Source organism: Carcharodon carcharias, chromosome 10 (assembly GCF_017639515.1).
Source record: "Carcharodon carcharias isolate sCarCar2 chromosome 10, sCarCar2.pri, whole genome shotgun sequence".
NCBI classification, from domain to species: Eukaryota; Metazoa; Chordata; class Chondrichthyes; order Lamniformes; family Lamnidae; genus Carcharodon; species Carcharodon carcharias.
The window spans coordinates 164,606,174-164,622,912 of NC_054476.1; the positions used below are offsets into that span (position 1 = coordinate 164,606,174).

The 16,739-nt window shown below is 42.1% G+C and overlaps 1 protein-coding gene across 1 annotated transcript in view; it reads right to left on the minus strand.

The window, feature by feature from the left end:
• Window positions 1-7,817: 7,817 nt before the first annotated feature.
• Window positions 7,818-16,739, minus strand: part of aatf (apoptosis antagonizing transcription factor) — a 98,034-nt gene continuing 89,112 nt past the window's right edge. The window contains exon 12 of the mRNA XM_041198150.1: window positions 7,818-8,303. Coding sequence (XP_041054084.1) covers window positions 8,246-8,303 — 58 coding nt within the window. The 3' untranslated portion in view covers window positions 7,818-8,245. The remainder of the gene's footprint in view (window positions 8,304-16,739) is intronic.

Genomic DNA, 16,739 nt, shown 5'->3' on the forward strand with positions numbered 1-16,739 from the left:
GTCTCTATTAATTGGAACAAGAGAAGGAGCTGATTGGTGAGTAAGTCTACTTTACTTTCTAGTCCCCAGTTTACAGTAAATAGTAGAAAAGTAAGCTTAAGGTATGGCAGTGCAGTTTGACCAAGCAGAATGCCCATCCTGTAATTGACTAGGGATGGTCAGCTGCTCCAGGAAAACCCTGAAATTGTTTAGGGCACCAAGTTGTGTTAAATGGCTGGAAGCTGTTACAGGCTTTTTAGCGAATGTACAACAAGGGAATTATGTTTATAAAAACCAATCCAGAACTAAGATTAGGCTTGCATTACCTTCCACACTCTCAGGATATCCCAAAGAACTTCCTGGGACGTGAATTATTTCTGAAGGGCATTCACTGTAGGTTTTTTAGGGAATTGGTGGGGTGTTGGGGGAGGGGGTGGTGGTGTGGGGAGGGATACGCTGCACTGATTGGAATCATACCTGGCACGAAGGAAGATGGTTGTGGTTGTTGGAGGTCAATCATCTCAGCTCCAGGACATCACTGCAGGAGTTCCTCAGGGTAATGTCCTCAGCCCAACCATCTTCAGCTGCTTCATCAATGACCTTCCTTCCATCATACGGCCAGAAGTGGGGATGTTCGCTGATGATTGCACAATGTTCAGCACCATTCACAATTCCTCAGATACTGAAGCAGCCCATGTCCAAATGCAGCAAGACCTGGACAATATCCAGGCTTGGGTTGACAAGTGGCAAGAAACATTCGTGCCATACAAATGCTGGGTAACGGCCATCTCCAACAAGAGAGAATCAAACATTGCCCTTGACATTCAATGGCATTACCATTGCTGAATCCCCCACTATCAACATCCTTGGGGTTACCATTGACCAGAAACTGGAACTGGACTAGCCATATAAATACTGTGGCTACAAGAACAGGTTAGAGGCTGGGAATCCTGCGACGAGTGGCTCACCTCCTGACTCCCCAAAGCCTGTCCGCCATCTACAAGGCACAAGTGAGGAATGTGATGGAATACTCCCCACTTGTTTGGATGAGTGCAGCTCCAACAACACTCAAGAAGCTTGACACAATCCAGGGCAAAGCAGCATGCTTGACTGGCACCCCATCCACAAACATTCAATCCCTCCACCGTCGATGAACAGCGTGTACCATCTACAAGATGCACTGCCGAAACTCACCAAGCCTCCTTAGGCAGCACCTTCCAAACCCACAACCACTACCCCCTAGAAGGACAAGGGCAGCAGATGGATGGGAACACCACCACTTGGAAGTTCCCCTGCAAGTAACTCACCATCCTGACTTGGAAATATATCGCCGTTCCTTCACTGTCGCTGGGTCAAAATCCTGGAACTCCCTCCCTAACAGCACTGTGGGTGTACCTACACCACGTGGACTGCAGTGGCTCAAGAAGGCAGCTCACCACCACCTTCTCAAAGGCAATTAGGGATGGGCAATAAATGCTGGCCCAGCCAGCGAAGCCCACATCCCGTTAATGAATAAAAAGAAATACAAGGAGGAAATCAGTGGCCAATCAATCTGATTTTGGTGATGACAAATGTTGGCTTGGAGGTGGGTAAAACTCCTCTCTTTTTTAAGTTGTGCTATAAAACCTGTTGCAGCCACCTGAACACATTGATGGAATCTTGGTTTAATGTCTTATCCAAAAGGCAGGACATTTAACAATGCAGTTTTCTCAGTATTGCCGTATCGTAGCAGCTCAGATCCTGAAGTGGGGTATTGAACCCATGATCTCTGGACTCAGAGTGAAGCATGCAATCACTGGGCCTTGCTGACACTTAACTTAGAAGCAAGAATGACTTGCATTCATATCGCGTTTTTTACCACTACTGGACGTCTCAAAGTGTCTTTACAACCGATTAAGTACTTTGGAAGTGTGGTCACTGTTGCGATGTAGCAAGCGTGGAAGTCAATTTGTGCACAGCAAGCTCCCACAAGCAGCAATGTGATAATGACCCGGGAATCTGGTTTTGTGATGTTGATTGGGGGATAAATATAGGCCAGGACACCGAGAATAACTCGCCTGCTATTCTTTGCAATAGCTGAACTGACTGCAGAAATAGGTATTAAAAATAAAATCAAAGATGCTCAAGCTTCTAAATCTTATTTGAGTCCTTGGCTCAGAGCCGAAAATGCTTAGCAGGCTTTAACCATCCAAAAGTAACCGGCAGCTACCTAATCTACCACTGAGGCTTCAGAATCTCTCCACCAGGAGTTCAGGACCTGGCTGATTAAATGTTCCAAAACATTAATGTTGCAGCTTTCCGTCGCCCCGAGTCTCATATTTAGAATATGTTCAGCTTTTATAACTCGCGATGGATTAGCACTCTACCCTGGAAATCAGAAATAGGCAATGTTAATTGCTTTAGCCCACTAGCTACAATTCCCTGAGTCATGACATCAATGCAGCCTTTGGTGTGTGGAATTTATTTATTTATATTTACAGATTCTTCCTCCCCCTTGGCCGAGATTCCCAAATATTATTCGGAGAGTTCACGTCCCACATGCAATCCCCTTTCTGAGAAACAAGGTACCTTTTATAAATTACTATTCGGTGTGTAGAATCTCACCCAATAGGGGGAAGGGTGGGATGAGGGGCCTCAATCAAGAATTTTCACTAACTCTCTTCCTCCTCCCGATGACTTTCAATCCAATAATTTAATGAGCTGCATTTATAATATTTATTGTGTCATCTCTCAGTAGTAAAACATTCTGATGGTGGCCGTTTTGTTTTTTTCCTCTCTCTCTCTCTCTCCCCCTTTCTCTCTTTGGGTAAACTGTCACATATTGGCCATCAGATCAGTAAGACTGGCGATGGGGAAAGGACAGAATCAGGGCCAAGAGGGAGAGTAAACACCAGCTGCCAGGTGCTATTTTATCATGAAAAATAACACTTTTATTTAAAGGTAGAGTTGTTATATCTCATATAATAGCTTAGAAATACAATTTCTTGCAATAGTAATCTATTTTCAGTCTTATTACTGCTGAAATGCCAACAGGAGGTATAACCTTTCTCTAGACAATCATTCATAAAGGGCATTAAAAGCAAAGACGATGACATAGAGCTCATTTGCCAAAACATACAGTATTACCTGTACACTATGAAAACTTCTTATAAGCGAAAGAAACATTTTTTTTGTCCTTAGACACAACAACATAATCAGAATTCTCCCATACTCTGCACCTTATTGCTGCATGCTCCCATTATATTTTTGCTTTTTTTCTCTGCAGTAAGAGTTAAGTACCATGTCTAGTCACTCCACCTCCTATCTCCACAGGCTCCCATAGCACTTTGTCTCCCCAAAGCTATGAGCTCGTCTGTCTTCCTTGAGTTCCTGATAGCATTCATGCACTTCCCCTCCCTCCTCCTGGTTTGGGAACATCCACCCTAGATCATCCACATCACACATTAGGCAGGCAATCTTGTAACAGGTCTCTGGCAATTCTGCTTGAACTGACAGTTGGAAAGTGTGAGAGCGCAACTACAAGTACATGGCATGTTTCCACAGCATGGTTTATCCCCCTTCTTGAAGATAATTACAATTGTTACATTCCTGAATTTATGAGGGGGGTGGGGATGTTCTTTCTCCCCTGCCAAATCCATTGGGTGAGCGCATGGAGTCTTGATATGATCAAGAGCCCACCAGCTTTGAAGACTTCAGCAGGAATACCATCAGGGCCACAAGATTTGTTGTTTATCATCCATTTGATTTCTTGTTGCAGTTCTCCCATCATTGCTGGTTCATCCATGGATTCTACCACAGGGTACAAGGGGATAGCCTGGAGAGTATCAGCGCCTCAGTAGATTCACAGTTGAGGAGTTGTTAAAAATGTTCTTTCCAGCGTTAACGGATAGCATTGTCATCCTTCAAAATAGAAAACACCATCCTATGAGCGAAGGGGATTTTGTTCATTTGACCTTGGTCTATAGATGGCCCTGGTGGCTTCAAAAATGTCATGGCAGTCAGCATATTGCTGGACCTCTCGGGTTTTTTCTTCCCACCATATGTCCTTTAAATTCTTCCTGCCAAAGTGGACAACTTCGCATTTTCCCAGTGTACGCCGTCTGCCAATTTTTTGCCCTCTCACTTAACCTATCTCCATTTGCAGACTCTGTATTCTCAACTTGCTTTCTGACCTTTGTATCATCAGAAAATTTGGCTACAATACAGTCTATCTCTTCATCCAAGTCATTAATACAGATCATAAATAGTTGAGGTCCCAGCACTGATCCCTGCAGCACTATTTAGTTTGTCAGCCTGAAAATGACCCATTTATCCCGACTCTGTTTTCTGTTTGTTAGTCAATCCTCTATCCATGCTAATATATTACATCCAACACAATGAGCTCTTATGCGGTAATTTTTTGACACCTTTCAAAAGCCTTTTAGAAATCCAAATACACATCTACTGACTCCCCTTTATCAACCCTGCTTGTTACATCCTCAAAAAACTCTTAATAAATTTGACACTTTTCCTTTTCACAAAACCATGTTGACTCTGCCTGATGGTATTATGATTTTCTAAATTTCCAGCTACTTTTGCCTTATCATTAGCATTTTTGCAACAAGATCGTAGGCCAACTGGCTTATAGTTTCTTGCTTTCTGTCTCCCTCTTTTCTTGAATAGTGGTGTTACATTTGCAGTTTTCCAATCGGTAGGGGACCTTTCCAGAATCCAAGGAATTTTGGAAGATTACAACCGATGCATCCACTATCTGTGTAACCACTTCCTTTAAGACCTTAGGATGCAGATCATCAGGTCCAGGAGACTTGTTAGCCTTTAGCCCCATTAGTTTTCCAGTAGTTTATCGCTAATGAACTTGATTGTTTTAAGTCTCTCATTCCCGTTTGTCTCTTGATTTTCTACTATTCTTTGGATACTTTGAGTCTTCTGCTGTGAATGCAAAATGCTTGTCAAAATCTCTGCTATTTGCTTCTTTCCCACTATTTCTGATGAGATATTATGCCAATGTCCTATCTGCTTGTTCAGGTGGCATAGTCCTGGCCAACATTATTCCTGCAACCACCACCCTCAAAGAACGATTACCTCCTGTTTACTCATTTTCAGTTTGGGGGACCCTGTGGTGTACAAATTCAATGCTGCATGTGCCTCCATGGCAACAGCAATTCAAAGTCTAAAAGCAATTCATAATAACATTAATAAAAGCAGACCAAATGGCCCTTTGAACCTGCTCCACCCTTCAATATGATTGTGGGGGTGATCTTCTGCTGCACCTCCACTTTCCCATCTGCTCCCCATGTCCTTTGATTCCCTGAGACACCAAAAATCATATCAGTCTCAGCCTTAAGTGCATTCAACAATGGAGCATCCACAACCCTCTGGGGTAGAGAGTTCCAAAGAATCACGGCACCCCCAAACGAAGAAATCTCTCATCTCAGTCCTAAATGATTGGCTCCTTATCCTAATACTGTTCCCAGTGCTCTAGATTCCCCAGCCAGGGGAAACAACTCTCTGCCTACCCTGTCAAGTCCCTTCAGGATCTTGCATGTTTTAATGAGATCACCCCTCATTCTAAACTCCAGAGAATATCAACCCAATTTATTCAGCCTCTCATCATAAGTCAACCTCTCATCCCAGGGACCAATCGAGTGAACTTTCACTGTACCACCTCCAATCTAAGCATATCCTTCTTTAAATATGGAGACCAAAGCTGCACATAGTACTTCAGATGTGGGCTCACCAAAGCCCTATACAACTGTAGCAAAACTTCTTAATTCTTGTACTCCAACCTATTTGCATTGAAAGTTGCCAATTCACTGCCTGTAAAGAGTGCTTTGGGACATCCTAAAGGTGTACAATTTAAGTGGAAAGAAATTAAATTTATGCATTATTCAAATGTAAAGTTTTTGTGCCTTTTTGAAATGACATTTAATATGTTAATTATTAAAAGTGATTATAGTTAAGATAAAAAATGTAGGAAATATATCCTTATAAAACTAAAGGGCAATAAATAAGCATTTCGAATATCCTTAAATTAATTTTTCCTTAAACTGAGATGAAGTCACAAGTTTCTGTTAAACACAATTTTGCAGTTTTCTTTTAAAAACCATCCACAGGAAATGCAAAATTATTCAAGACATACATATCTAGGCATGCACCGTACCTAAATGTTATAATAACTGCTGCACATTTTGAAAGATTTGATTGGTTTTTAGAGAACGATCAATAGTCATCCACTATAATGTGAGTAATAATGATGGGTTGTCAGATCCTTTGAAGCAAATGCTTAGTGCTCCAAACGGGAGAGCTTTCTGCTAAGTCCATCACACATCGTTCACTTCAGCCTGACCTCCTCTATCAATTTACTGCTTTTATTGTAGCTCATGACATTGCAAAAATATCTTCCGATAAACTAAAATTAAGCCAAAGTTGGGAACGATTCTTGTTCTCACAGGTAGTAGAGCGTTTGGAAGGTGCTGTCGAAGGAGCCTTGGTGAGTTGCTGGAGTGCATCTTGTACATGGTACATATTGCTACCACCATGCTCTGGAGATGGAGGGAGTGAATGTTTAAGGCAGTGGATGGAGTACCAATCATGCGGGCTGCTTTGTCCTAGATGGTATTGAGCTTTTTGAATATTGCTCAAGTTGCACTCATCCAAGTAGATGGGTTTTCCATCACACTTCTGACTTGTGCCTGTAGATGTTGGAGAGGTTTTGGGGAATCAGGAGGTGAGTTACGTGCTCCAGCCTCTGACCTGCTCATGTAGCCGCAGTACTTATCTGGCTGGTCCAGGCAATGGTAACCCCCAGGATGTTAATGGTGGGGGAACTGAGTGGTAGTAATACCATTCAATGTCAAGAGAAGATAATAAGACTCTCTTCTGTAGAGATGGTCATTCCCTGGCATTTGTGTGGCTCAAATGTTACTTGCCGCTTAGCAGCTTAAGCTTGAATGCCATCCAGGTCTTACTGAATGTGGGCGTGGGGCTACTTCGTTATCTGAGGAGTTGCAAATGGTACTGAACATGGCAATCATTAGTGAACGTCCCAATTTCTAACCATATGACTAAGGGAAGGTCATTGATGAAGCAGCTGAAGGTGGCTGGGCCCAGCTGAGGAACTCCTGTAGCAATGTCCCGGTGCTGAGGTGATTGGTCCCCAACAACCACAACCATCTTCTTTTGTGCTGGGTACAACTTTACCCGCTCCTATTTGTTCTTTGGTTATCCACCACCATTCAAGGCTGAATGCTGCAGGACTGCAGAGCTTTGATCTAAGCTGTTTCTTGTGGGATCACTTAGCTCTGACTACAGCATACTGCTTCTGCTGTTCTGTGGTTGGAACTTCGCCAGGCTGACATCTCAAATATTTCTGCGGGTGATAAAATATTACATTTGTGTACAAGTGAAAGGTGCTCTTTTACCCTCAAAGTAAACTTTACAGTCTGCTAGAAAAATTAATCAGTGCACTCATCCAGGCCGGTGATAGGGAGTAACAGAGCCTTTATTTCAGCAGGGCCCTTCAACGCAGCCTATTCAACAATGCACTCCATTCAGTGAGATGTGCAAAGTTTACTTTATTCCCAGCATCTTTCCCTAGCAGCAATGCACCTTATGCAATCATTCCATCAGGAGATGGGAGTACTTTAAAATGCAAGGGAGAAACTTAGTACCATAACACGAGATTAGTGAAAGAGTCAGTTAATCACTCCCCTGTACATCTCACTCTCCTACAGCCTCTGCTCCAATTTTTTAAGAAGCATCATTAGCTTTAAAAGTGTATTTGTCGAAAATACTTCATAAGGATTTCAAGTAGCTTGTGTACAACCTCAGTCCTGCAGTGCTCTCAATAAACATTTCAATTTTAATAAAAAAAGAATAAATACATCATGGCAATACAACTTCTATTGGTGGGGGGTGGGTGGGAAATGGATCATCTCAGTTTGGGGGAAAATATTGTTTTCTTCACCATATAGAACACAGACGGTTGGACAAATGTTTCCAAACTACTGTAACCCGTGCTCCAATAACATTTTTCCCCCAAAAAGCAAGAAGTCCAACATAATAAAAATTTCCAAGTTAGAGTTGGGGATTGGGAGCACAAACTCAGAATAAAGCTCCTGACATTTTACAAAAATCTTTATACCCAGAACAGAATTTGAATGGGAAGGCGGTGTAATCCGGTCCTGCAGAAAATGGGTAAAAACCAAAAAGTCCATTTTTTTTCTGGCGTAGTTATAACCAGTGTCCAAAGATCCAGCAGCAATGCTCACGGCTTGTCCTCAACTTGCTCGATTTTTCCAAACAGAGATCTGTACAGTTCTGTCCTGGATGGGAGGAAAATAAAGCGTTGAGAATATTTGCTTTCTGTTGAAAGAATGCATGTCTACCTTTAATCAGCATACTGTGGCATGGTGAGGGAGTCTCACAATTTTATAGCACCTTCAAAAATGAAATTGTATCAAAAAAGATTTTTTTTAAAAAAATCAGTTTTAAGCCAACGAACATTGATCACACCATTAAAGGAAAATGGCTAGGAGGTCTTGCTGAGCACAATGAGGACAAGTTCTAATGATGATGCTGGCAATGTACATCAGTCCTTAAATAATGCTTAATCCAGGGAGTTCCCATAATTTTGCAATTTCAACAATGTCTTTTAAATTCACTCCGATTGCTAAAAATTGGCCTACCCAAACACACTTCACTTCTCTAATGCATGTGGCCCTTGCTTTAAATCAGATAAATTAGGTCCACATACAGCCAAGGCAAGCTGCCTGATTCTCCGATTATAACATTAGTTACAAGTCAACATTTCAACAAGTCAACGGAGCTCAAGTCAACATTTGCAGAGTTCAATCATAAGATACTAAGCATAGATTTTAAATCTTGGGCAGTCGATACATTTTCAGGGACAGGCCTCAATACCTTGTCACTAGCAAAGCTTGCCAAATGGGTGCACAGTGCTCCTCACCAGCTCAGAGTTATGGCAATATCAAGTTGTCCAGAGGACAATCTAGACAGCAGCAAGGTAGGTCAGGGGAAGGGCAAGCCAACAGCCCTTATTATTTTTGTGGAGCCTCGAGTAGCATTCCTGTGTCTCACTGCCCAATAGATCTTTTTGACAACAATAGCAGTCAGATGCTTGCAGAAATGCAGTGGGAAGCAATGTTCTGGGCACGGTTTATGCAGAGTGGCTGAAGTTAAAATCTACCCTTACGAATCTGTGAAGAAATGCAAGTTTAAGTTTAGCCTAGGCTTTCAATGGCACAGGTTTATTTTTGTTCATGAATGGCAAGTTCTCAATACATCACCAATGATCACCCATTTTATACATTATCTGAGCTTCAGCTATGATGTAACTTTTTGATCTCCACTCCAAACAATTTGCTTAAACCCTGGAGCAAGTGAAGAGAAACCGAGCTCTTGAAGGTACTGATTTTCACATTGTGACAATTTCTGTTCCCAGTTCTTAACAGTTGATGGAAGTGTGACGATATAACGCAAAACCCACTTACATTGTTAAGGTGAGAAGAACTTCCAATCCAAGCAACCTTTAAAATTACAATTCCTATTCCTACGCACATCTTCATCATCCTCAGGTACATTTTTGTCATCACCACCTGGGCTTAGACATCAAATGGGTGGAGCGCAGAAAAGAAATTCTGGTGAGGAGACTCACACTGGTAACAGAACCCTACGTTGAAAGGGCTGGAAAGAAATATAAGGTAGGCCCTTTAAAGGCCAACTGATCTACCCCACCAGATCTTCCTTTCAACGCGCTGGGTGAGGTAAGTAAAGAGGCAAACAGAAAGAGGGAGATACAAAAAGAGAGGAAAAGGAAGTGTGAAAGTGAAATCAAGAAAAAGGAGGAAAAATATGAGACTTATTGCAAGATACTTGACTCCAGGGAAAAACACTGTTCTATTATATAACTGGATATTGAAAGCTAAACCTAATGCTCACACTTTATATTCAGGGCCAATAAGCATTCAATTGGAACCAAAATGCTATTGACAATTGTATCGGGCAGTCATCCGGTAGGTGCAAATTGAAACAATAAACTTCTCTTGAATGTGGCATTTTTGGTGCACCAAAACATTGTCCCAGGACCATACGACAGAGTAGGCACACCTGCACAAGGAGGGATCGCTTGAAAGTTAGACAGGCCAAGTAAACCTGAGTACTAGTCCTGTACTACACTAGTACTAGTGTGCCTATTACCAAGCAACTCTAAGACAGCTTGAGTAGAAACTCAGAACAGGTTACCTGCCTGTGCCTCCAGCTGGATCCATAGAGCAGGCCAGCAATCAACACAGGCACATCGGTAGAACCAATACATTTTCTGCAAGTAAACTATTCATTTTTTAGGCACTTTCCCCTTGCTTGCATCAAGCTCAAAATGTCAGACACAGCCAGTCAAAATTGTAAATTTGCACTTGTAACACAAAGCCTTGCCATACTAGAAGCAGGTGTTAACACACACTTGCCCAAGTCCTGCATGCAATTTCTGGCATCACCCACATAGCACAGCTGGACACAAACAAAAAAACCAACACAATCACTAAGTGGGCTTCAACAGACACTTTTAATTAGGGTCAACTTTCCTTTGCAATATTCAACAGAACAAACCAGATTACTTCTCATGGGGATGGTAATAAGGGAAAAATAATCTCCTGTCAGTAACTGACATTAATTGCCTTTGTTCTGCAATAGACCAAAGCCAAAGTCTTCACACACACAAAAAAAACAGGCTTTAACATTGCAGTTGCATTGTTACAAGAGTGGAACCTGCATTCTGTGCTCAAGTATTGTCCCCTCCCCATAAACCAACAAGTTATTTTCAGATAACTACAGTTTAAAAGAAATAAAAAAACCCATCTGGAATTTAAGCAGTCCTCAGAATATCTTACAAATCTTTTTTCTAGCTTAAAGCAAAATTGTAAAGACTGCAGCAGTCTTTAGCAACAGTTCTCTCTTCCAGGCTGGAAAACTGTAGCTACTGCAGCATGTCAACAGCATGGAGTCTGAACACATTAAACACGAAAAACTTTTTTTTTTAAAAAAACTGAAATCTCATTTTACCAAGCTATTCATTATTGATGCTACTTCTTTTCAATTCTTTTTGAAGGCAAAGCCATTGCACCAAATTCCCCAGGAACCATGTCAAATTAAATAACAAATATGCTAAAGGTGCATCCTGACTGGCTATCATGTTCTGAAGCAATCATCTATTTTCTAGAAGCATGTCCCTTTTAGCCAGGTCCTTCAACTGGGGAAACTAGATGGAATATTTTAATAGCACACAGGCACTGAAAAGATTTGAAGAATTCAATAAAACAAGCAATAAGAGTTCTGTGTATTTTGGACCTGAATAACAAAGCTTCAAAAACAATGGAAGCAACCCTGACATAAGATTCCAATTACTCTCAGCCATTCAACAGCTTAGCCTACTGAGTTCTTCCTTTGTGGATTATTCTTGGATTGCTTGTTCTTATACAATGTTCTGCTTCTGACAAAAAGAAACAGCAGAACATAGATTCATGGAATAAGCCACAAGCAGTATTCAATGAAAACTACAAATAATTTAAAATCACTACCGATTCATCTATCCCCCATTAAAACAAAACTTTATCCCATTTTGTAAGAACTGGATCAAGTTAAGTCTATAGTTGAAGCAAACCTTCATACCCACGTCATTGCTTCAAAAGTGCTTTTCAGTAGTAAATCGTAGCAGTCAGAAAGCGGTGTGGGATGTCCTGTTAAGCAGTGATTCAGTACCAGGTGGCAAGTTGCAAATATTTGAATCTCCCTTATGTAACTGATGAGCACTCCCCACCATCATTTCCTTCAATGCTCTTCCTCTCTTATTAACATTGATTCATTAGTGGGGTACGGTGCCAAGAACACTGGCTGCCTTTTGGTACTTTACACAAACAATCATCACTAATGTGTATGCCTTGACCAAGTATCAGCAGAGTATCTGACTACAGAAAGGCTGAGCTTGTTCCTGCCTCTGCCCAACAGCCACAGTCGAGATAGCATCATGCAGCAGCAACCCTGACATGATGCTTTCCTTCCCCTATTTCAGAGACCCAACTGTAGCAGTCTTACCACTGCTTTGCTTCAGATCAACTAGCTCAACATACAACTGGAATCAAATCTTTACAGCTGAATTGTTGAACTGCCTGTGTGCTCACAGTTCTCAACACTCGGTGCACTCAACCTTTGCAGCAAGGGTCAGATACAGGTGCCACAAGCAGTAAGTGGGCTGCAAATGGTTGCAGAAAAACGACAAACAATGCAAACAAAAATTGGAGGCTCTCTAAATATAATTGGACTGCCTGCTTGCATCTTACTTACCTTTTGACACTTTCATCCACATGTATATTGGGTTTGATGGCATCTTAACAAAAACACTAGCAACCTCAAAGTAAACATACCAGATTTCCAAAAGCTGGCAGCCGGGTATGCCATTCTCTTTTAAACCGGTGTGCTTTACTCAGGATCATTTGGAATCAACAATAGTTTTCATACAGTAATGCCAAGTCAATACAGTAGGTCACCCCACAATAAACACTCAGAAAATGGGACTCATTAGTCCTCACTGTAAACAAGATGGTTCTGAGTGAAGTGGTGGCAATTTAAATAAAAAGTTTGTTTTCTCTTGCTGTGGTGCTCAAACCTCTGGAAGACGCGATGTCCACTTTCAGAGTCATACGCTAGCAATGTGCTTGTACAAAGCCTGGAGGGAGGGCTTGCACCCATGCACTCCGGGCACATTTGCGAGTGCTTACAATTGGACCAGGTTAATACCAAAGGGCAACAAAGTCCCAGAGCACAAAGTTCTGAATTGCATTTAGAAAGGTCAGATTGCTAAGTAAAATTGAAGAAAAATTGTTGGAAATCCACACGAAATTAAGATCCACGTATATGGATCAATTAAATTTGTGCAGTAGGCCTTTGTCACCTTTTAAGGTCAGCTTAGCTCAATTAATTGCACACTCAGCTGAGTCAGAAGATCACAGGTGCAAGCCCCACTCCAGGACTTGAACATGTAATCTGGGCTGACACCCCAGTGCAGGAAGTGAGGGAATTTTGCATTATCAGAGGGTTCTATTTTGGATGAGACTTTAAATTAGTCTGTTTTGGTGGACAAAGAAAAAAACTAAAAGAAAAGCAAGGAAATTCACCCAGAGCCTTGGTCAACCCTCTCTTAATCAGCACCACCATCGTTATTTGCTGTACGTAAAGTGGTTATCATGTTTACAAGGATAAATGATCACACTTCAAAAATAGTATTTGATTGGATGTGAAGTACATTCAGCTCTCCCAAGGATATGAAAGTTGCTGGATAAATTAAAGTTCCGTCAGCAAACACAACATAGCAAGAAGAAAACGCAGGGGAAAACAGTTATGGTAATAGTTTATGTCCTAACATAACCATAAAATAGTAAATATTGGTTATATCTGCTCCTATTGTAGCTCTAATAAATTGAAATGTCGAGCTGCAATAGAAAATGGCACAATGCACTCTAAAGACTGGAAGCATCAGTTTGGGTAACAGATGCTGCTGCACATAAGAATGCTTTAAATTTATGGAAAATGGGCTTAAGCACACTACAGGTAGGTGACTTAAAACTAAAAAGGTCCTCTTGCTCAGAGGACTGCTGCCGGCCTCAACTGAAAGCTTTCTGACAGTTTTGATCTAGATCTCCTTATTCATCAATTGACAAGTCAAAGTATGGTGAATTGGAACGCCTTCCATTAGTTATATAATGTCACTTGTTACAGACAGGGAGAGAGATGGTGGGATAACCTTTCTCTTTCCTCTTAACCTCTTGGTTGTCCGCAACAAGATGCATTTTAGAGGGAGTGTTTTAAACTTTTTTAGTGTTATGATTTTCAGTAATAAACACAATTTGGGTAAGTTTAAATCAGAAGAAAAGATAATGGGCTGTAACTTCCCAGCACCGGGGCATTATACGGGGGGGGGGGTGGTGGTGGTACCCCAAAGATGTACTGGGAACCCCACCTGGCAGTTCTCAGCTAAGGATTACACAGCAATTTCCTTGGAAGTGCAAACTTTCCACGGGCAATTTCCGTGTACTAGGAACCATCAGAAAATTGCAATTATAAATTGCAACTTCAGGTGGTCCAACTGTCTTACACCCATAGTTATCTAGCTTCTGGGTAACTGTTGTACAGGTCAACACCAACAACCCCCATGGGACTCCCCTCATACCCCCAAAGACTGTCCCACCACCACCACCACCCCAGCCCAGCTCAACACCCTCACAAAGGCCTGGCCCCTCAGAGCTCTAGGCCTAACCCGACGCCCCCACCGCACCCAAAGCCCGTCCCGAACCCCACCCCTGCCCATCCCTCCAAAATTCTACCCACTTACCTTACGTACTTACCTTGTCAAAGACCTTTAAACCTGGCTGGACCTTTAAACTTACCTGGTTTACATCAGCCAGTGCCGCAAAAAAAAAAGGGGGCCTTGGCTTACTTACCTTCGACTCCACAGCCCTCGACGCTGGGCCCCGGGGAGGCGCTGCACTGCCCAAATCTCGCCTGGCTAGAGGCGGAAGGTCAGGCGAGGTAGGATGTTTCAGCGAAGAACCTCCGGGTGGATTGGCAATCTAACTCAACTGCCACTCCATCAGAAGTTACAGCCCAACGTTTACTTGCACAACACCCCAAAACGTAACCATAACGAAACAGTCTCACTCCCTCATGCACACAGACATAGACACAATTAAAGATGGATTCTGGAGACAAAGCGTGCATTTAGGTTATTAGCAAAAAGTAAACCGCATGTCCATGTTTCAGTCCTTTAAAAATACACGCGTAGCAAGCCTGGATAGGTTCACTCTCTCGTGCCTCTTTGCATGAATGGAAGTTGGAAGCCTCAGGTCTCCAGTCGAGGCCACGTTTTGTAGAGGCGGGGCTTTGCAGGTGGAAACGAATTAGTCCCCTTCTCTCACTGCCTGGGTTGTCAGAGTTCTGTTTTTCTCACTGGAGGATGGTCCCTATTTGTCTTGTTGGTTTGCAGACTGATCTGTCCCTCCCAGGTTCTGGGAGTAAAAGAACTTATGATCTGGAGTCAGTTTCAATCACCTGAATGCCCCCCACCCCCACCTCGTGATCAATACCTTAACTGATTCGAGATTGGAAGCCACTGCTACACAATGGTGTCTTAAGGGTGGCTGTTCCCATCTGCTCGCAAAGAAATGGTTTCGTTGCACCTTTCTTTGGTCGGATTTGCAGACCCTGCGTCTGGCAACACTATTGATTTTGAGTTTTGGTAAATATACAGGCAGCGGGAGATGTAAGTTCACAAGCAGTTTCCATGTTGTGAATGTCTAATCAAGGGTGGGCACTCCAGCCACTGTCATTTACATTTTCAGAACTTTCCGGAAGCATGTTCAGATGCGAGTTAATCTTTTGTCTGTTTAGAAATCACAGAAGGTCAGCTGACCCTTGGGCAGCATTTTGACCACTTTTTAAAGTCAATTTTCAAACAGCCGCATTGACTGAAGTCTGCATCTTGAAAGTTAGGAACACAATACCCTTGCAGGCATGACATATTGGTCTCACACTCCAAGCAGCTTTCAGAACTAATCATCCCGACACGTAGGAAGTGCTCTGTAGAAATTGGAATTTGGGAAGCTTCGCTCAATGAATGCTGTCGGTACTCTGCTTTGAGCCTTTGTGAACAGAGAGCGTAGACATTGTACCTATTTTATAGCATTAAATAAAGTCCAGTAAAGAACCATCTTTCTCTTTGCAGGTACAGAAGGTAGAAAAACTTTATAGAGCAGACTAGATAACAAGTGCCAAAAACTGGTCACACTTCTTGGTGGTTATCTCAGAGCTCTAAGTATTACAACCCAAATTTGCACCAATAGAAGTATGTAAGCAATTCCCCTTTTAAGTTATATTTGTTCCCTAAGTGACCCATCCTGATAGTCACCTCCACAGATATAATCAATGGTACGTTTGGCTGATAAAACCAAGGGCACATTTATGTATTGTGGGTAACTGCACGGCCAGTTTTCCCTCCTTCATCTGAATGATTTCACAGGTAGGCAAACCTGTCCCCTTTGGGAGGGCAGAACATGAATAATCAGTTGACATGGATTCTAGTTCAGGTTTCCTCATTGGTAGCTCAGCACTGCAACATTGCAACTATTAGATTTTTTTTTAAGCAATTCAGAGCACTTGGTCAGGGTCCATTTTTAAAAAAAAAATCAAAAATCATTTTTTTTCCAAATGTAGTTTTGTGAACTGATTTCAGGTTTATCATAGGTAGGATTTAAGTCCGCCACACCTGAGGTTTTCAACATCGGTGTCTGGATGGGCATTATGGAGAGGGGAGAGTTGGTAGGATGGTCTTAAAGAAACGTTTAGACCTCTCGAGTGCTGTAGCTCCCAAGAACAGGCACAATTCAGGTTTACTTGTAGGTTTTGCAAAAAAATAAATGTTTATTTCTCAAACCCCAAAGTTAATTGCAATAGCACCCACACTCTCACAAAACACACGCATACATGAAAAGGTGATTACAAAAGAGATAGCATGCACCTAGGGTTTTTAAAGAGTCCAAAAGTCATTATATTATTACCCTTTCAGATGGAAGCTGAAAATGTTGCAGGCCTGATTATTTATTTTTGGCTCACTGTAGAAAATGGAGGTTGGCACTTTCTGGCGATGAGTTCACAGTGGTTTATTCCTTGCAGCAGTAGCTTTCTGGCTTTGTTTC